Raw genomic sequence first — 21,737 nt, 5'->3', positions numbered from 1 at the left:
GGATAAACACATCTGATTCACACGTTAAAGCTGCTTATATCTAACCTAACAGACAAATGATATACACTCACACACAAGTTCTGTAATAAATGAGTTGGTTGCTAGTGTTCGCTGTACAGACCGGAAAAACTGTTTGTTGATAATGTGGCCATGTAATTGCTGTGATGCTATCAGGGCAGTTTATGGTTGTGGTAAATACAGTATATTGAGATGTAACAGATTTATGGTGGTTGTCTGAGTGTCACTGTGGTTACTGTGTTTGTTAATGAGTTACGATTGCGCCTAGAGACTGATGTATGGTCTGTTTTTACATTTCTTCCCCAATGGTTAAGGTTAGGAAACTGTCGAGTTTAATCTGATCCTAGAGCTGTGTCTAAACAACATCTACGCCACGTATGTGTTAATGGTGGTTGTGTTGCGGTGGCGACTGATTAACAGGTGGAGGAGACTTTCACTCATGCACAGGGACAAAAGGACACAGGGACACAGATACACAGGGACACAGATACACAGGGACACAGATACACAGGGACACAGATGGACACAGATACACAGGGACACATGTACATAATACCTCAATTACCTGGACTAACCGGTGCCCCTGCACATTGACTCGCTATTGTTATTTTACTGCTGCTGATTAATTATTTGTTCATTTTATTTTCTACTTATCTATTTTTTTTCTTAAAAACTTCTTAAACATTGTTGGTTAAGGGCTTGTAAGTAAGCATTTCACTGTAAGGTCTTCACCTGTTGTATTCAGCGCATGTGACAAATACAATTTGATTTGATTTGACACAGAGACACAGGGAGACAGGGACACAAGGACACAGGGACACAGGGACACAGGGACACAGGGACACAGGGACACAGAGACACAGAGACACAGAGACACAAGGACACAAGGCAGTGAATAAAATGTAGTGAAGGCAGAGAAGAGGTGGAAGAGGAAAACAGAAGAGGTGAGGGGATAAGAGCTATAGGAATTTAATCTCAGAGTAATCAATAGGACCAGTAAAGCCCCAAAACACAGACATACACAGGGCATGGCTCCAGAGCCAGACTGGCCAATCACAGGCCAGTAAAAGGCCTGGTGATCAAATTAGACAATTTGACGAAGGCCCACCTTAATCTCATTAACGGACCTGAAATAGACCCCTTTCAGAGCAGAATTGAATCTCCTGAAGGTAAAGACAGATCGGTGAGGTGTGTTTGCCGATTGCCCCACGTAACTAGGACCTGATGGATTCAATAGGTGGCAGGGTATTGTTCAGGAGGGCGTAGTCTCCTAAATGTTCCAGATAGAGTTGTAGGGCATATAGAGCCAACATGATTTCCTATTCTACATAACTATTCTAGAAATGGTATTTCTATTTGAACATTCCGACATTGCTGCACACCACTGAACTCAACCCTATCTCCTCAAACCAACATAAATACATTGAGGGGTAATAACAATACATTGGTCTGCAAAGCTAAACGACTCAACACGTATAGCTCCAGTGTTGTCGTCACCATGGAATATGCAGCCGACAGCTGGGAGGGTGTTTGTAAAAGAGATTCCACACAAATGAAGATTCCGTTTGGGCCCTACCCAGAACCCTGCCCAGACAGATAGCCACACACCAAATCATTAAGCAACTGGTTGTGAATGTTGTCCCTTTAGAGACTGGATTTGTTAAGGCCATATCCCCTGCTTACCAGGGTTGGGAACTATTTCAATCCCAGGCAATTCAGAAAGTAAGCCAAATTCCAATTCTTCCTCATTGAAAAGCATTGAAGATAATTGTAATTTCAGTGTACTTCCTGAATTGAAGGAATGAGTATCCATTTTAAAATGTAGTGCGAGAAGGTTGTTTGCTTCATCTGATCAGGACAGCACAGAGTAAAATGACCATTGACCAAACCTAGATCATACAGTAGATCTAGTTAGATTTGGGGATATTTTTCCTGAGCAAAACTCATTTCTTTCAAACTTTGAATGGAACTTGTTCTATTCTATTTCATGCTAGGCTACTAAATGTCTCCCATTTCCACCTGAGGCACTTCTATTAACTCTCTGTAGTTACTTTGCTTTCAGTGCCTGCTTTAAAAACACATTAGTCATTATTGATTAAAGGAATAGTTCACCCAAATTACACATTGGTTTCCTTACCCTGTAAGTAGTCTATGGACAAGGTATGACAGAAATCCATGCTTTGGTTTAGTTTCCCAGGCATTGTTTCCACATGCTAACAATTTAGCATTTGTGGCACAAATCCCATTCAAGTCATGGGACCGATCATGTCCAAATCAACTGAAAATATCTTAAATTGATTGTGATGCTCAACAAAAAAACCTTATAGATGTTTTGATATGATGCGCAAAAAAAAAATGCTAATATCGGTCACATGACAGTAGCCTAAATGTTCATGTGAAGCACTTTCCTCAGACTGGCACTAACAGGGGAGTCCTAAAACAACAACTCTATGATGCCTTTCTCCAATCATTGGAGGTCATTTAATACAGAATTGATTATAACGTACAACCATAATTTACTGTTCCATAAATGGCCCATTATCTCCTATAGCCGATCAATAATAAGACCATTGGGCAATCACAAAAACTATTTAACTAAAACAAAATTAAATTAAGAAAACAAATTCCTAAAACTATCAACAAACTGTATTGTAGGCAATCATAGTATCACAGCATCAGTAAGTGGATGATAATGATACTGTAGCCAGGTGAAATCTTACCTGACATGGTTATCACAGAACTTGGTGTTCTGAGGTTGGTTGAGCAGAATCGTCCGCGCTGTGGCATCTGTGGGATCCGCCTGAAAAGTAGTCCCGGACATCTCATCATCTGCCTTGCGGTAGCCGGCGGATGAGCAAGAGGGTCCTGCACGGTTCGATTGATGGGAGAAAGGTGAGGCTAGGGTAAGTATGTGTGTGTGAGAGACAGAGACATAGGAGACGTTGTTTACAGGTAAAAAGTGTAGGGCAGAAACAACAGGTAGGTAGGGCTAACTGTATGCTGATGTAAACTGGCGGAGTGGCGGTCGATGTCAATGACTTTCTCCCCTCCCAAACAGCCCCTCTTCTTTCAGTGCGCTCTCGCCTCGCTCGATGCTATTGCACCATCACCAATACACACACAAGCCGCTCAACGCCCACGGGACCCTCTGTATAGAATGTGCTGAGGGATGTACAATGTTCAAACAAACACCGTTGGTTTGACTCCTTTTATCGTTGCGGAAACCTTGTGTATTTGTTCATCTAACACCATGGGGACTTGTTACATCGTCCTATGTGCGCACAGAGCACCTGCATTATCACCCAAGAGAACCTCAACCGACGCTGCATGAATCGCGCGGCACTGCTTCCATACTGGGTCCCCCCTCTTTTGTGGTTGTCTCGTTTAAAATCAAGGCGAAGCAGCGATCCGCACGACTCGCACACCCACTGAGCGTCGGAGGAACATTTTCTATCATCGGGCTGCGCTAAATAACGCAGGGGGGAGTGACAGGTAAGCAGTTCTGGACGTTACGGAATAGTTTACCCAGCTGGCACAACGAGCCTCGGCGAGGACAGCTGGAGCACGCCCGTCACTCGTCTCCTTTCCCTCGGCCTCGCTGTTGGGTAAGCTCCCGAGTCCTGGTTGTGAGAATAACCCAAGCCCACAGGCCGCCTCCGTTTCATCGGGCCGTCTCTGGCGGTCTAGAAAAGCATTTTTCTCGGCGTGGCCCTTAAAAATTGTCTCCCTGCAACGTGGATTAGATGATGTTCCGACACCAGACAACCGCCCCAGTCTCCCGCGAAGGCTTGACTAGGTGTTCCCATCTGAGGGCGGGCTGAGGGCTCCGGATTTAAAGGGACAGTAGCCCCCTGAGCGAGGCTGGTATAGTGTTTGCTGTCTGAGATATTTTTTTTGCAGGCTCATTTTACCAGTTTATATTACACTTGTAAGGTGACGCGTCAGCCATCAAGAGATCACGTTCCTCAGTTTCCCACACTGTTGTCTGGGGCCTTATAAGGTTCAGTCACTACATTCACTATTCAGGGCAGGCTATATGAAATATTAGCCACAAACTGTAATATTAGCCCTACTGCAGCTCAATTTCTAACCAATTTCAGGTTCTACTCCAAACTTCACCAGCAATACAACTTTCAATCAATCCTTACAAGATTGGGCCCTGTCTGGATAGCCTTGTGGGGCTGGAATTGAAAACATCCATCACTATTCCATCAATAATTAAGAAAAATAATTGGAGGCAGCAGAGCTTTCCCTCGGTGTACTAAGTTATTTCTGTGTACAGCCTCTGTCAAATGACTAGGCTGAAATGGCCCAGTTGAAAGCAGAGCAGCTGGTCATTATAGCTCCTGATAGCATCAGTATTCATACACATCCTGTTTTCCACTGGACTGGGGACAGGGACACATGTCTAGGAGGAGTGGAGATCACAGTAAGGTCTTGTCAGGCAGATCAGGTAAGCATCCAGCGTGCAGGAAGGGACATATGAACCACATACAAGTGTCACAGTGTGGAAGGGACATATGAACCACATACACGTGTCACAGTGTGGAAGGGACATATGAACCACATACAAGTGTCACAGTGTGGAAGGGACATATGAACCACATACAGGTGTCACAGTGTGGAAGGGACATATGAACCACATACAGGTGTCACAGTGTGGAAGGGACATATGAACCACATACAGGTGTCACAGTGTGGAAGGGACATATGAACCACATACAAGTGTCACAGTGTGGAAGGGACATATGAACCACATACAAGTGTCACAGTGTGGAAGGGACATATGAACCACATACAGGTGTCACAGTGTGGAAGGGACATATGAACCACATACAAGTGTCACAGTGTGGAAGGGACATATGAACCACATACAGGTGTCACAGTGTGGAAGGGACATATGAACCACATACAGGTGTCACAGTGTGGAAGGGACATATGAACCACATACAAGTGTCACAGTGTGGAAGGGACATATGAACCACATACAGGTGTCACAGTGGAAGGGACATATGAACCACATACAGGTGTCACAGTGTGGAAGGGACATATGAACCACATACAGGTGTCACAGTGTGGAAGGGACATATGAATCACATACAAGTGTCACAGTGTGGAAGGGACATATGAACCACATACACGTGTCACAGTGTGGAAGGGACATATGAACCACATACAAGTGTCACAGTGTGGAAGGGACATATGAACCACATACAGGTGTCACAGTGGAAGGGACATATGAACCACATACAAGTGTCACAGTGTGGAAGGGACATATGAACCACATACAGGTGTCACAGTGTGGAAGGGACATATGAACCACATACAAGTGTCACAGTGGAAGGGACATATGAACCACATACAAGTGTCACAGTGTGGAAGGGACATATGAACCACATACAAGTGTCACAGTGTGGAAGGGACATATGAACCACATACAAGTGTCACAGTGTGGAAGGGACATATGAACCACATACAGGTGTCACAGTGGAAGGGACATATGAACCACATACAAGTGTCACAGTGTGGAAGGGACATATGAACCACATACAGGTGTCACAGTGTGGAAGGGACATATGAACCACATACAGGTGTCACAGTGGTAGGGACATATGAACCACATACAAGTGTCACAGTGTGGAAGGCTTAAAAACTATTTATGCTTGATCTGAAAATGTGGTCGGAGGCTCCGTATGGAGGGTGTGACGCAGTTGTGGACCCTCTAGAGGCTTGCAGAGGCCAAATTGATCTCCGTACCGCATCGCCGTGCGCCTCCCAAATTTCCGCATTGACATGATTGGTTGACGGTAGGTGGGGGAGGGAGGTCCTGTATAAACACAAACTTACTTCCTTGACAACTTCCTTCACAACAGCTCTGCTCAACAGCTCTGCACTGCTCCGCGAAGCGCAAGAAGAATGAATTCCCTGACTTCTGCAGAGGCCGTATCCCTGTAAATGCTTCACGGCCAATGCAGATGTCAGATTGACTATGCAGCGCCTTTTAGGATATGTTGAATCCTGCATACATACCAGACACCCAGGACCAAATGTTCCAACCCCTCATAAAGATTCATGCAGGGAGCCTCCTGGTCGTCTGGGGCTAGTTCACAGGAGACAGAACGGGTCAAAGGTCATCTGAGCAGACTGATCACTGTGGTCACGTTCCCCTGCTCAGACGTTGCATGCATCAACCAATGGTTGCCTGCCATGTCACCGACTGTGCCGTTAGGCACCAGATTTCCATAAAATATGTGGTTAGCTGATACGTAAAATACCTATCCAGGCGTTGTAAGATCTGGCATGTGTCAGAAATGCCTGCGCAGAGGAACGCACCATGTGTCTCCTCTCTTAGTGGCCTATTGCCCAGTAACCAACAGGCCAATAAATCACCTCCCACCATCTATCTCACAGCTCCCTGGGGAGAGAGAGGAGAGGAGGTTGTGATCACGTAGGAGTGTACATTTTTAGCTGAGGATGCAACAAGGTTAAAGACAATGGAGTGAAGAAGGAATAAGCCAGCTACAGAGCCTCATGATGATTTGTTTTGATTAGGGCTGTCCCCGACTAAAACAAGTATTGGTCGACTGAAAGTCGTCTGTTCTTTTGACAAGTCGATTTGTCGACATTTTTAAACGCGTACTCTTCCATATGTAGACACACACCATGTATGCATTGAGCTTGTCTAATGCTTTAATAAGCACACTGTTTGATGAAATAAGACACACATGACTCAAGAGGGAGCCAGAGATCAAGATAACCAGAAGAAAAAACCTTAACCTGTCCCGACCATCCTCCTCCAGCTCCTACTGGCTTTCACAGATTCTTTCGCTACTCTCCTGAAGTTGCCGGTAATAGGCAACAAACTTTCTCATGTGGAATGCCAATTTATCTTACCATTTCTACCGAACTGTGTGCCAGTTATGGTTTTCATATGCACATTTCCATGGAACAGTTTCATTTCATTTATAATAACGTCTTCATATCTCAAAATCATTGTCATGTGGTTAATCAAAATTCAATCCAAATCTAAATGACAAACATAAAAAGTAACTTCTATTGCCAACTACTGTATGTAAAAATAGCCAATAAAGCCAAATAATAAAAACACTGCAGCCTGAAGGTAGAAAATATCCTGAGAAAAAAATTCATCCTGTAAATCACATTGGCTACACATGGCCTGTCTGCAAGGAAACATTCAACCTGGGTCTGAGTGTGCAAAGCTGTCATCAAGGCAAAGGGGGGCTACTTTGAAGAATCTCAAATATATTTTGATTTGTTTAACACTTTTTTGGTTACTACATGATTCCATATGTGTTATTTCATAGTTTTGATGTGTTCACTATTATTCTACAATGTAGAAAATAGTAAAAAATAAAGAAAAACCCTTGAATGAGTAGGTGTGTTCAAACTTTTGACTGGTACTATATATATATATACACACACACACACACACATACATATATATATATATATATATATATATATATATATATATATATATATATAACACATATACATATATATGTATGTATGTGTGTGTATACACACACACACACACACACACACACACACACACACACACACACATACATACATACATACATACATACATATACACATATACAGTGGGGCAAAAAAGTATTTAGTCAGCCACCAATTGTGCAAGTTCTCCCACTTAAAAAGATGAGAGGCCTGTAATTTTTATCATAGGTACACTTCAACTATGACAGACAATTGGTGGCTGACTAAATACTTTTTTCCCCCACTGTATATAAATGCTACTGCAACAACAACAACAAAATCTTGGTTGACCAACAGCCTATCGACCAACCAATCGACCAGTCGACTAATTGTGGTCAGCCCTAGTTTTGATGATTTGTTTAAATTCTTCTCCTCCTTTCTATCTCTCTCTTCCTCTCCACCTCCCTTACTTCATTTCACTCTCTTCTGCTCCTTTCTTCCCACTCCACCTCCTCTCACTCTGCTCTCTCCATTCCTCCTCTACCTCTCTTCATCCTTACCGTACACCTCCACTCTACCTCTCTTTATCCTTACTGTATACCCCCACTCTTCATCCCCCTCTCTTTGACTTTACCGTATACCTGCACTCTACCTCTCTTCCCACCTCTTCCCACTCTCTCTCCCTCTCCTCCACTCTACCTTTAATTCCTAGCAGATCGATATTGGCCGTCTCAGCAGCCTGTTCCAGCTCTGATTTATCCCTGAGTAGATCAATGGCTCTGTGTTCCTCCTCCCTGAGCAGATCAATGGCTCTGTGTTCCTACTCCCTGAGCAGATCAATGGCTCTGTGTTCCTACTCCCTGATCAGATCAATGGCTCTGTGTTCCTCCTCCCTGATCAGATCAATGGCTCTGTGTTCCTCCTCCCTGAGTAGATCAATGGCTCTGTGTTCCTCCTCCCTGATGGATCAATGGCTCTGTGTTCCTCCTCCCTGATGCATCAATGGCTCTGTGTTCCTCCTCCCTGAGTAGATCAATGGCTCTGTGTTCCTCCTCCCTGAGCAGATCAATGGCTCTGTGTTCCTACTCCCTGAGTAGATCAATGGCTCTGTGTTCCTCCTCCCTGAGTAGATCAATGGCTCTGTGTTCCTCCTCCCTGAGCAGATCAATGGCTCTGTGTTCCTCCTCCCTGAGTAGATCAATGGCTCTGTATTCCTCCTCCCTGATGGATCAATGGCTCTGTATTCCTCCTCCCTGAGCAGATCAATGGCTCTGTGTTCCTCCTCCCTGATGGATCAATGGCTCTGTATTCCTCCTCCCTGAGCAGATCAATGGCTCTGTGTTCCTCCTCCCTGAGCAGATCAATGACTCTGTGTTCCTCCTCCCTGAGTAGATCAATGGCTCTGTGTTCCTACTCCCTGAGTAGATCAATGGCTCTGTGTTCCTCCTCCCTGAGTAGATCAATGGCTCTGTGTTCCTCCTCCCTGAGTAGATCAATGGCTCTGTGTTCCTCCTCCCTGATGGATCAATGGCTCTGTATTCCTCCTCCCTGAGCAGATCAATGGCTCTGTGTTCCTCCTCCCTGAGCAGATCAATGGCTCCGTGTTCCTCCTCCCTGATGGATCAATGGCTCTGTGTTCCTCCTCCCTGAGTAGATCAATGGCTCTGTGTTCCTCCTCCCTGAGTAGATCAATGGCTCTGTGTTCCTCCTCCCTGATGGATCACTGGCTCTGTGTTCCTCCTCCCTGATGGATCACTGGCTCTGTGTTCCTCCTCCCTGATGGATTACAAGCAGAAGCATCGACACCTCTGCAGCTCATTACTGATGCGCCAAGGTTGACTCAGCAGCTAACCCCTCCATGGGCTCAGTCAGTCACACTATACAGCTACTACGACCAGAGCCACTGTACAGCATACTAACCTGACCCTGGGCAGGTGAAACAGACCAGAGCCCCTGTACAGCATACTAACCTGGCCCTGGGCAGGTGAAACAGACCAGAGCCCCTGTACAGCATACTAACCTGGCCCTGGGCAGGTGAAACAGACCAGAGCCCCTGTACAGCATACTAACCTGGCCCTGGGCAGGTGAAACAGACCAGAGCTCCTATACAGCATACTAACATGGCCCTGGGCAGGTGAAACAGACCAGAGCTCCTATACAGCATACTAACCTGGCCCTGGGCAGGTGAAACAGACCAGAGCTCCTATACAGCATACTAACATGGCCCTGGGCAGGTGAAACAGACCAGAGCTCCTATACAGCATACTAACCTGGCCCTGGGCAGGTGAAACAGACCAGAGCTCCTATACAGCATACTAACTAACCTGGCCCTGGGCAGGTGAAACAGACCAGAGCCCCTATACAGCATACTAACTAACCTGGCCCTGGGCAGGTGAAACAGACCAGAGCTCCTATACAGCATACTAACCTGGCCCTGGGCAGGTGAAACAGACCAGAGCTCCGATACAGCATTCTAACCTGGCCCTGGGCAGGTGAAACAGACCAGAGCTCCTATACAGCATACTAACCTGTCCCTGGGCAGGTGAAACAGACCAGAGCTCCTATACAGCATACTAACCTGTCCCTGGGCAGGTGAAACAGACCAGAGCTCCTATACAGCATACTAACCTGGCCCTGGGCAGGTGAAACAGACCAGAGCTCCTATACAGCATTCTAACCTGGCCCTGGGCAGGTGAAACAGACCAGAGCTCCTATACAGCATACTAACCTGGCCCTGGGCAGGTGAAACAGACCAGAGCTCCTATACAGCATTCTAACCTGGCCCTGGGCAGGTGAAACAGACCAGAGCTCCTATACAGCATTCTAACCTGGCCCTGGGCAGGTGAAACAGACCAGAGCTCCTATACAGCATACTAACCTGGCCCTGGGCAGGTGAAACAGACCAGAGCTCCTATACAGCATACTAACCTGGCCCTGGGCAGGTGAAACAGACCAGAGCTCCTATACAGCATTCTAACCTGGCCCTGGGCAGGTGAAACAGACCAGAGCTCCTATACAGCATTCTAACCTGGCCCTGGGCAGGTGAAACAGACCAGAGCTCCTATACAGCATTCTAACCTGGCCCTGGGCAGGTGAAACAGACCAGAGCTCCTATACAGCATACTAACCTGGCCCTGGGCAGGTGAAACAGACCAGAGCTCCTATACAGCATTCTAACCTGGCCCTGGGCAGGTGAAACAGACCAGAGCTCCTATACAGCATTCTAACCTGGCCCTGGGCAGGTGAAACAGACCAGAGCTCCTATACAGCATACTAACCTGGCCCTGGGCAGGTGAAACAGACCAGAGCTCCTATACAGCATACTAACCTGGCCCTGGGCAGGTGAAACAGACCAGAGCTCCTATACAGCATACTAACCTGGCCCTGGGCAGGTGAAACAGACCAGAGCTCCTATACAGCATACTAACCTGGCCCTGGGCAGGTGAAACAGACCAGAGCTCCTATACAGCATACTAACCTGGCCCTGGGCAGGTGAAACAGACCAGAGCTCCTATACAGCATACTAACCTGGCCCTGGGCAGGTGAAACAGACCAGAGCTCCTATACAGCATACTAACCTGGCCCTGGGCAGGGGAAATAAAACAAACACCAAACAGACATGCCCCAACTCAAAACAAATCAGGCCACCAAGAACAGTAAAACTTCTCTCATCTTGATATACCCACACATGCAATCAACAATAACATGTATCCCCCGTTTCAAGCCATATGCGTGATAATGGTCCATTCTAAATCAAAACAAATTTCACACATTATTTAGTACATGTAAAGACAAGATTAAATAAAGAATAGTCTGATGGGTGACAATATTAGCCTATCAATTTATATATTATATATTATCACTTGTGAATGATGCCCAGCATAAGGCAAGAAACAATGCATACCTTTTTTTAGCGACTTTTTCAAATCATAGTCCCCGACCTGTAGTCTAGCCCATATTTTATGAATGTTTTATTTAACAAAGCAAGTCAGTTAAGAACAAATTGTTATTTACAATGACGACCTACCCCGGCCAAACTCTAACCCGGATGACGCTGGACCATTTGTGTGCCACCCCTATGGGACTCCCAATCACGGCCGGTTGTGATACAGCCTGGAATCGAATCAGGGTCTGTAGTGACGCCTCTCACACTGAGATTCAGTGCCTTAGACTGCTGCGCCACTTGGGAGCCCATAGGCCTCTATGTTTTGATAAGGTTTGCATCACAACTAAAGTGGCCAAATAACTTATTAAAAATAAGCACAATCCGCTTTACAATGGGTGTAGAGCCTAATTGGCATACATTCGCGCTTGTAGCCAACTGCCGTGTGTGCATTGCTGCGCTTGTAATGTGAAAAAATAGGCTAATAATTTATAAAAATGTAAAGCTAAACGTTCTTATGTGTTGCGTCAGCCTTATAGCATAAAAAGTTTTTTTGGGATGCTAGTGGTTGTATTCATTCGGGATCAGTACCAAAAAAATAACAAATGCATGAAATGAAATGTATGCATTCACACCTGTAAGTCGCTCTGGATAAGAGCGTCTGCTAAATGACTAAAATGTAAATGTAAATCTATCGCATCCCACAACTGTCCCAGACTATGTTTGGAATATTTATTTCTCGGACAGAATCGGGCAACTTTTGTACTATGGGGGATAGTAGATTGGTTAGGCCTACTCATCTTGTTGGCTAACGAAAAGTAAATGTGGACAGTTCTAATATCTTCAATATGCGCCTCGGAAACGGATAGGACGCGTGCGTATGTGTGTGTCTTCACTTGTAGCCGTGAGAAAGACCCAATCACGTGATGGAGAGCCATGTGAGTGAGAGGTCCTTCGAAGCACGCAGCACAAAGGGAGAAGGGAATTAAAATGATTATATTCAGCCAAAGGGCACAACGGCTACTGGCCGCGAAAAAAAGGCATTACAGCCACACAAGGGGATTGCGCCGGGAAATCCGAGGAATTATCAAGTGCTTGTCAAATTGTGAATAAGAGACTGATGAAGTGTGTACAGCCTGCACAAAAAAACAAAGCAGAGCTCATGCCTTTCATGCAACTTTTTTCAAATCATCATTAGAGTCGTGTCATGCAGCCTTAGAGTGTATTAAAAATCTAAACTTATAGCCCAACCTTTGTATCACAACTAACATTACATAAATAACTCTAAATTCAGCATATAGGGGTGCCTGTTTCTTTGTTAACTGCTCAACAAAGAATAGCCGTATGTGCACACTCCCTCAAATCGTTTGGAGAAGATATCCTTTCTATTTTATTCAGCTTTGTTCAGTTGTATTCTTCATACTATAAAATAATGCCATGGAATTCTAAGCAAATCTTGTCTGCTAAATGAACTAGTGTAGCCCACAGCCATATCGCATAGCCAGATCAGGACCTAACATAAAGACAACTCAGAGTATGCTATTCTGTTCTTCTGAAATAGACTACATTTTCTTCATATCATGCTGCTTTATACCTGTCTAAAATAAATAATGGATTTGTTGTGAAGGTGTAGGCTATATTACATGGATTTATTAGACTTTATAAAAAGTAGATTTTCCAAAGGTCTGCATCAGTGGAAGCCAAGAGATGCTAAATGTGTTTATGTTAATTAACGGTAAATTACCGTGAGACCGGCAGTTATTTGCTTGAGAATCACCAGCTGACTAAATGTTGTGAACACCACAGTCCTAATTATGATGTCCACCAGCTGACTAAATGTTGTGAACACCACAGTCCTAATTATGATGTCCACCAACTGACTAAATGTTGTGAACACCACAGTCCTAATTATGATGTCCACCAGCTGACTAAATGTTGTGAACACCACAGTCCTAATTATGATGTCCACCAACTGACTAAATGTTGTGAACACCACAGTCCTAATTATGATGTCCACCAACTGACTAAATGTTGTGAACACCACAGTCCTAATTATGATGTCCACCAACTGACTAAATGTTGTGAACACCACAGTCCTAATTATGATGTCCACCAACTGACTAAATGTTGTGAACACCACAGTCCTAATTATGATGTCCACCAACTGACTAAATGTTGTGAACACCACAGTCCTAATTATGATGTCCACCAGCTGACTAAATGTTGTGAACACCACAGTCCTAATTATGATGTCCACCAACTGAATGTGACAGTCGGATAATGACGCTCAGTTCTTCTTGTTTTGGCTTATGGTTTTGACTATCTGTAAAACAGGCATACAAAGTCAGTAATGTGACTAAAAATAAGCAAACTACAAACTCAGACAGCCCACTTGAAGGTCCCACCCTCTGAACACTTCTTGGTGAATCGGAGGTTCCCCCTTCGCCCCCCAGTCTCCTTGTGTTGATTCGTTGCCCCTCCCATTATGAGGTCAGGAAAGCATTACCTACAGAGCAGCGCCGTCTGACCGTCTGACCTTTACGAGGTGCCATGGCTGTCCCTGTTCCTAAGATGACCTCTAGCCAGATCGTTTACTTCCTGGTCAAGGTTGACCTGCAGGTCTGCTGGGGCGGCCAGTTACCAAGGCGATGGAGTGAACAATGAGTAAAGGAGTGAAAGCCTCTTTCCTACAGCACAAGCTGGGGTAGTAATCCTCTCAGTGTCTGCTCTGCAACTTCCTCTACCTGCTAATCCATACACTGATAATCCTACAGGTTAGACCAGAGACGGCATAATACATTCATACTTAATCACATATACTGTACTATTCGCGCATGCACACACACACACACACACACACACACTTACACTCCCATACACACACTCCCATACACACATTCACCCAAAGCTAAAACAAATACACTGTAGTACCCGCTATTACAGTGGCAATGCATTTACACATGCAATGGCCCAACATGCAGTTAACTACTCGCCCGCTCACCCTCTCTCACTCACTCTCACCCAACCCAACAGTCAACCCAAACACATGCATGTATCTATGTGCATGCTTAAGGCATGCCATGTGCATACGCATGGGACACAAGTAAGTGTGCTTTATTTACATATACAGTTGAAGTTGGAAGTTTACATACACTTAGGTTGGAGTCATTAAAACTTGTTTTTCAACCACAAACTATAGTTTTGGCAAGTTGGTTAGGACATCTACTTTGCGCATGACACAAGTAGTTTTTCCAACAATTGTTTACAGACAGATTATTTCACTTATAATTCACTGTATCACAATTCCAGTCGGTCAGAAGTTTACATACACTAAGTTGACTGTGCCTTTAAACAGCTTGGAAAATTCCAGAAAATTATGTCATGGCTTTAGAAGCTTCTGATAGGCTAATTGACATCATTTGAGTCAATTGGAAGTGTACCTGTGGATGTATTTCAAGGCCTACCTTCAAACTCAGTGCGTCTTTGCTTGACATCATGGGAAAATCAAAAGAAATCAGCCAAGACCTCAGAAAATGTTTTGTAGACCTCCACAAGTCTGGTTTATCCTTGGGAGCAATTTCCAAACGCCTGAAGGTACCACATTCATCTGTACAAACAATAGTACGCAAGTATAAACACCATGGGACCGTGCAGCCGTTATACCGTTCAGGAAGGAGACGCGTTCTGTCTCCTAGAGATGAACGTACTTTGGTGTGAAAAGTGCAAATAAATCCCAGAATAACAGCAAAGGACCCTGTGAAGATGCTGGAGGAAACAGGTACAAAAGTATCTATATCTACAGTAAAACGAGTCCTATATCGACATAACCTGAAAGGTCGCTCAGCAAGGAAGAAGCCACTGCTCCAAAACTGCCATAAAAAAGCCAGACTACGGTTTGCAACTGCACATGGGGACAAAGATTGTACTTTTCGGAGAAATGTCCTCTGTTCTGATGAAACAAAAATAGAACTGTTTGGCCATAATGACCATCGTTATGTTTGGAGGAAAAAGGGGGGCGCTTGCAAGATGAAGAACACCATCCCAACCGTGAAGCACGGGGGTAGCAGCATCATGTTGTGGGGGTGTTTTGCTGCAGGAGGGACTGGTGCACTTCACAAAATAGATGGCATCATGAGGCATGAAAATTATCTGGATATATTGAAGCAACATCTCAAGACATCAGTCAGGAAGTTAAAACTTGGTCACAAATGGATCTTCCAAATGGACAATGACCCCAAACATACTTCCAAAGTTATGGCTTAAGGACAGCAAAGTCAAGGTATTGGAGTGGCCATCACAAAGCCCTGACCTTAATCCTATAGACAATTTGTGGGCAGAACTGAAAAAGTGTGTGCGAGCAAGGAGGCCTACAAACCTGACTCAGTTACACCAGTTCTGTCAGGAGGAATGGCCCAAAATTCACCCAACTTATTGTGGAAGTCTACCTGAAACGTTTGACCCAAGTTAAACAATTTAAAGGCAATGCTACCAAATACTAATTGAGTGTATGTAAACTTCTGACCCACTGGGAATGTGATGAAAGAAATAAAAGCTGAAATAAATCATTCTCTCTACTATTATTCTGTCATTTCACATTCTTAAAATAAAGTGGTGATCCTAACTGACCTAAGACAGGGAATTTTTATTAGGATTAAATGTGAAAAACTTAGGTTAAATGTATTTGGCTAAGGTGTATGTAAGCTTCCGACTTCAACTGTATGTGACCATGTTCTTGTGTGTGTTTTGTGTGTCTGTCGATATGTGTACAAGATCTTGCAGAGTGAATACATGGTGGTTTATACAGTATATGTATATGTGATCGTATGTCAAGTCTATTTACTACGAGCACATAAAAGTCACTGTGCAGACAGGCAGACCAGCCTAGTCCAGCGGTCACCAGCCCGGGTCCTAGAAAGTCGTGTGCCTCTATTATCAGGGTTAGTGACCACCACTGTGCTCTAGTCCAGGGTTGGGGTTCATTTTCAATTGAAATTCACTCCTTAAATTGATTGGCCCCGACCGCTGCTCTAGTCATTAAAAGGTTACTATTCCAGTGCATGCACTGGTGAATTCCAAGCAGTGGGGGGCGCCAGCCAGGCCAGCCTGTGAACTCCAAGCAGTGGGGGAGTGCCAGCCAGGCCAGCCTGTGAACTCCAAGCAGTGGTGGGCGCCAGCCAGGCCAGCCTGTGTAAGACAATACTCTAACTCACTTCTGTCAAACCTGTCAGTGAGCCAAGAGCGCATGACGAGAGCGCATGGTGAGAGCGCATGACGAGAGCGCATGGTGAGAGCGCATGGTGAGAGCGCATGGCGAGAGCGCATGGCGAGAGCGCATGGCGGCCACGCTGACGCCCCGCTCTGGGTCCAGGTGGTCAGGAGACTCCTACTGACTAATGGGAGTCAACACTAAGTGCTCTGGGGGAGACAGAAATCATGGAGCAGGCCACCAGCCGTGGGACGGGAGACAAAGATCATGGAGCAGGCCACCAGCCGTGGGACGGGAGACGAAGATCATGGAGCAGGCCACCAGCCGTGGGACGGGAGACAAAGATCATGGAGCAGGCCACCAGCCGTGGGACGGGAGACAAAGATCATGGAGCAGGCCACCAGCCGTGGGACGGGAGACAAAGATCATGGAGCAGGCCACCAGCCGTGGGACGGGAGACAGAGATCATGGAGCAGGCCACCAGCCGTGGGACGGGAGACAAAGATCATGGAGCAGGCCACCAGCCGTGGGACGGGAGACAGAGATCATGGAGCAGGCCACCAGCCGTGGGACGGGAGACAGAGATCATGGAGCAGGCCACCAGCCGTGGGACGGGAGACAGAGATCATGGAGCAGGCCACCAGCCGTGGGACGGGAGACAGAGATCATGGAGCAGGCCACCAGCCGTGGGACGGGAGACAAAGATCATGGAGCAGGCTACCAGCCGTGGGACGGGAGAGAACAATACAGAGAGTCAGTAACGTAATGCCACTATTGTCCGGGGCCGGCCACACACAACAAGACACGTGTGAGTAAGTAATCGATGTGCGTGTGTGTAGGTGAGTTCAGGTGTGAGTCTAGAAGAGGCAATTGACTGTGTGTGTGTGTGCGCGCCTGCGTGTTTATGTAGACTGTGTGTGTGTGTGTGTGTGTGTGTGTGTGTGTGTGTGTGTGTGTGTGTGTGTGTGTGTGTGTGTGTGTGTGTGTGTGTGTGTGTGTGTTTCTACTTGTGAATGCTGTTGGAATGTCGTTGACATTGTCTTGAGTCCCATGAAGGTTGTACAACAGTGCTCCTCTGTGGCCAACTGATCACATTGCCTCCTGAAGATTTTCTGCAGCTCAATATATGCCAGTAGAATGGCCTTACTAAATAGCTCAGTGACTTTCAACGTGGCACCGTCATAGGATGCCACCATTTGTCAAATTTCTGCCCTGCTAAAGCTGCCCCGGTCAACTGGAAGTGCTGTTATTTTGAAGTGTCAACGTCTAGGAGCAACAACGACTCATCCGCGAACTGGTAGGCCACACAAGCTCACAGAATGGCCCCGCCGAGTGCTGAAGCTTGTAGCCCGTAAAAATCATCTGTCCTCGGTTGAAACACTCACTACGGAGTTCCAAACTGCTTCTCGAAATGGGTTTCCATGGCCGGGAAGCCGCACACAAGCCTAAGATCACCATGTGCAATGCCAAGCATCGGCTGGAGTGGTGTAAACCTCGCCGCCATTGGACTCTGGAGCAGTGGAAACACATTCTCTGGAGTGATGAATCACGCTTCACCATCTGGTAGTAAGATGGACAAATCTGGGTATGGCGGATGTCAGGAGAACGCTACCTGCCCCAATGCATAGTGCCAACTGTAAAGTTTGGTGGAGGAGGAATAATGGTCTGGGGCTGTTTTTCATGGTTCAGGCCCCTTAGTTCCAGTGAAGGGAAATCTTAATGCTACAGCATACAATGACATTATAGACGATTCTGTGCTTCCCACTTTGTGGCAACGGTTTGGGGAAGGCCCTTTCCTGTTTCAGCATGACAATGCCCCTGTGCACAAAGCGAGGTCCATACAGAAATATTTTGTCAAGATAGGTGTGGAAGAACTTGACTGGCCTGCACAGAGCCCTGACCTCAATCCCATTGGGATGAATTGGAACGCAGACTGCGAGCCAGGTCTAATCTCCCAACATCAGCGCCCGACCACACTAATGCTCTTGTGGCTGAATGGAAGCAAGTCCCCACAGCAATGTTCCAACATCTAGTGGAACGCTTCCCAGAAGAGTGGAGACTGATATGATGTAGCAGCAAAGGGGAACAACTCCATATTAATGCCCATGATTTTAGAATGAGATGTTCCAAGAGAAGGTGTCCATATACTTTTGGACATGTAGTGTGTGTCCCCAAAAAGACCCGCCTCAGACACACAGACAATAGCCTGATTTATATCATTATATCTTTATACATGGTAAACAAACCACACTTCTCTGGGGACTGTACACACACAGAATAGTAATGCGGCGGCAGGTATCCTGGCGGTTAGGAGCATTGGGACAGTAACCAAAAGGTTGCTGGATCGAATCCCGAGCAAGACAATTAACCCTTATTTCTCCTGGGTAGCTGTCAATAATGTCTGTTCCCTGACCCCACTCTGAGTGTCTCAGGGAGAGTGGGATATGCAAAAAACACATTCCCATGTCACACCTTACAGGTTACTCACTTGTACATACAATGAAACAAGACTATATACGCAACCCCTTACTATTATATAATCAGTGAAGAACTGTCAACATCTCCCTTAAATGTCACTGGGGGGGGGGTCCGTTAATAGGTCTATAGGGATAGTATGAGTGTTTGTTCCCGGATGTGTCGTCCTGTCTTGACTCCTGGGTCCTGACTGTCCTGATTAACCCAGAGTAAAAGTAATTTTCTGTCAATATCAGCTTTCCCTGGAATCTCTCACTCGAACCTGTTGGAGGAAAAACAGTCAGTCACACACAAACACCCGCCACAATGCACTTGTGCCAGTCACTCAAGGTCATTCAGCCACATGCATACCCTCTTCCAGGACAATCCCTCCAAAGCCCAAATGGAGCATCGGCAAACACAAAGTCATATTTGGCTGCATCACTGCCAAACCTGCCCCAGCTATCTCCCAAAACCCTGACCTCCTCCCCTCTAATCCCTGCAGCCTTGACCCAAAACCCTGACCTCCTCCCCTCTAATCCCTGCAGCCTTGACCCAAAACCCTGACCTCCTCCCCTCTAATCCCTGCAGCCTTGACCCAAAACCCTGACCTCTTCCCCTCTAATCCCTGCAGCCTTGACCCAAAACCCTGACCTCCTCCCCTCTAATCCCTGCAGCCTTGACCCAAAACCCTGACCTCCTCCCCTCTAATCCCTGCAGCCTTGACCCAAAACCCTGACCTCTTCCCCTCTAATCCCTGCAGCCTTGACCCAAAACCCTGACCTCCTCCCCTCTAACCCCTGCAGCCTTAAACAAAAACCCTGACCTCCTCCCCTCTAATCCCTGCAGCCTTGACCCAAAACCCTGACCTCCTCCCCTCTAATCCCTGCAGCCTTGACCCAAAACCCTGACCTCTTCCCCTCTAATCCCTGCAGCCTTGACCCAAAACCCTGACCTCCTCCCCTCTAATCCCTGCAGCCTTGACCCAAAACCCTGACCTCCTCCCCTCTAATCCCTGCAGCCTTGACCCAAAACCCTGACCTCTTCCCCTCTAATCCCTGCAGCCTTGACCCAAAACCCTGACCTCCTCCCCTCTAACCCCTGCAGCCTTAAACAAAAACCCTGACCTCCTCCCCTCTAATCCCTGCAGCCTTGACCCAAAACCCTGACCTCCTCCCCTCTAATCCCTGCAGCCTTGACCCAAAACCCTGACCTCCCCCCCTCTAACCCCTGCAGCCTTAAACAAAAACCCTGACCTCCTCCCCTCTAATCCCTGCAGCCTTGACCCAAAACCCTGACCTCCTCCCCTCTAATCCCTGCAGCCTTGACCCAAAACCTCTTATAGAAGTCACTCACTGACACGGTCAAAACGCCAATAATCATGCTAGGATTTTCCGTGTGTACATAGGCTAGAGTCCTGTGCAATGATGCTTTCTGCTGTCCCTGTGAAGCATAGAGGGCAAACGTGCATCTGTGACGCATTGTTTTTCTTCGGGGACAAAAGCATAATGAATAGCCCCAAAAGACCAATCACTATTCTGCACCAGTATACAGGCCCAGATAATAATGTCTCTATTATGTAGCCTAAACTAGCACAGATTTCGTGTTCAACTGTGTGGGTCCCGCGTGACCTCAACAGGTGAGATGGCCTTCCCGCTAGGGGCTTAGAATAAGATCCCTTAGTCACGTTCCCTTTAAGCAACGACTGTGTTAAACAACGGGCTCTCCCACGGTGCCGAACTGTAGCCTATGTGTCGGAATAAAGTATGTCCTGTCCTGACAGTTTGCACCCTTCACACCATTAACCCATTCGCCCTGGGAAAGTAAATCGGTTCCGTGGACAAATAGCCTACATAGGCATTTCTGTAGGCTAGTCTATTACGCGCACTGTTTAAAGTGAGGCCATGACATGTCGGTCCCCGCTCACCTACACTAACCTCCTCTCCGTCTACCGGTATTTACTGAATTATTTCACACAGTACGCTACGCTATACGAAGCATTCGACACTGACTCAGTTGAAGCGCTGAGCCCACAACCCGAGTCAGTCCGTGCCAATAGAAAATGAGCCCTGCACTGACTGTGTAACCTATGACAGGGTGCACCGCCTCCGTGCCGCAGTCCTGGGATAAACAAGGCCATCCCAACCCCTATAGTCCCAATAATATAGCCTAAAGCACATATATAATAGGACAGATTGCACAAATTGTTAATATAATCAATCAATCCGTCCTCGTCGCAATGTTTATGTCGCTGCCAGTTCGACCCCTATAATTACCCATGTAGCTGTACTGTAGACTACAGTACATGTACTACTGTAGACTACAGTACATGCGTCGTCCCCTCTAGACACGCTTACCGCCCTCGCTGTGGATCTTCTTCGATCGCCGGTTGAAATACATCCTGAACTTGTGCGGGTCTGTATCAGGCTGGAAGAGGGCGTCCGGGGCACTGGCATGCTCGTGGCTCACTGTCACAGCGGGGAATGCGGGCCCGGGACAAGGCTGCATTCGCTCGGAGATGAATCATAACTGACCAGTAGGACGACAGACCGTGGTGGGTCTACTTAGCAGCGACGAGGGCGCGCATAGATGCCATGTGTTCGTGCGTGCGTGCGGCTTCGTCCTCAGCCAAACTCACAAAAAGGATAACCTCGTTCCTTCGTTCAGACTCACTTTGCTTCAACTGGATATGCACGTAGCCAATGTGTGCCATAA

At 46.4% G+C, this 21,737-nt stretch overlaps 1 protein-coding gene across 2 annotated transcripts in view; it reads right to left on the bottom strand.

The window, feature by feature from the left end:
- Nucleotides 1-21,716, bottom strand: part of LOC106590443 (phospholipid-transporting ATPase IB) — a 120,415-nt gene extending 98,699 nt beyond the window's left edge. Inside the window, exons 1-2 of one of the 2 annotated variants that reach the window (XM_014181490.2) lie at nucleotides 21,380-21,716; nucleotides 2,739-2,883 (exon numbers count right to left, since the gene is read on the bottom strand). In XM_014181490.2, the coding sequence (XP_014036965.1) occupies nucleotides 2,739-2,883; nucleotides 21,380-21,530 (296 nt within the window). In that variant the 5' untranslated portion in view covers nucleotides 21,531-21,716. Of the gene's footprint in view, nucleotides 1-2,738; nucleotides 2,884-3,543; nucleotides 3,849-21,379 lie in introns of those variants that run through there. The other variant, XM_014181492.2, reaches the window with a different exon arrangement.
- Nucleotides 21,717-21,737: the final 21 nt, after the last annotated feature.

Source organism: Salmo salar, chromosome ssa29 (assembly GCF_905237065.1).
Source record: "Salmo salar chromosome ssa29, Ssal_v3.1, whole genome shotgun sequence".
Lineage (NCBI taxonomy): Eukaryota > Metazoa > Chordata > Actinopteri > Salmoniformes > Salmonidae > Salmo > Salmo salar.
The sequence above is the reverse complement of the archived record's forward strand: the minus strand, read 5'-3'. Positions and strand labels throughout refer to the sequence as shown.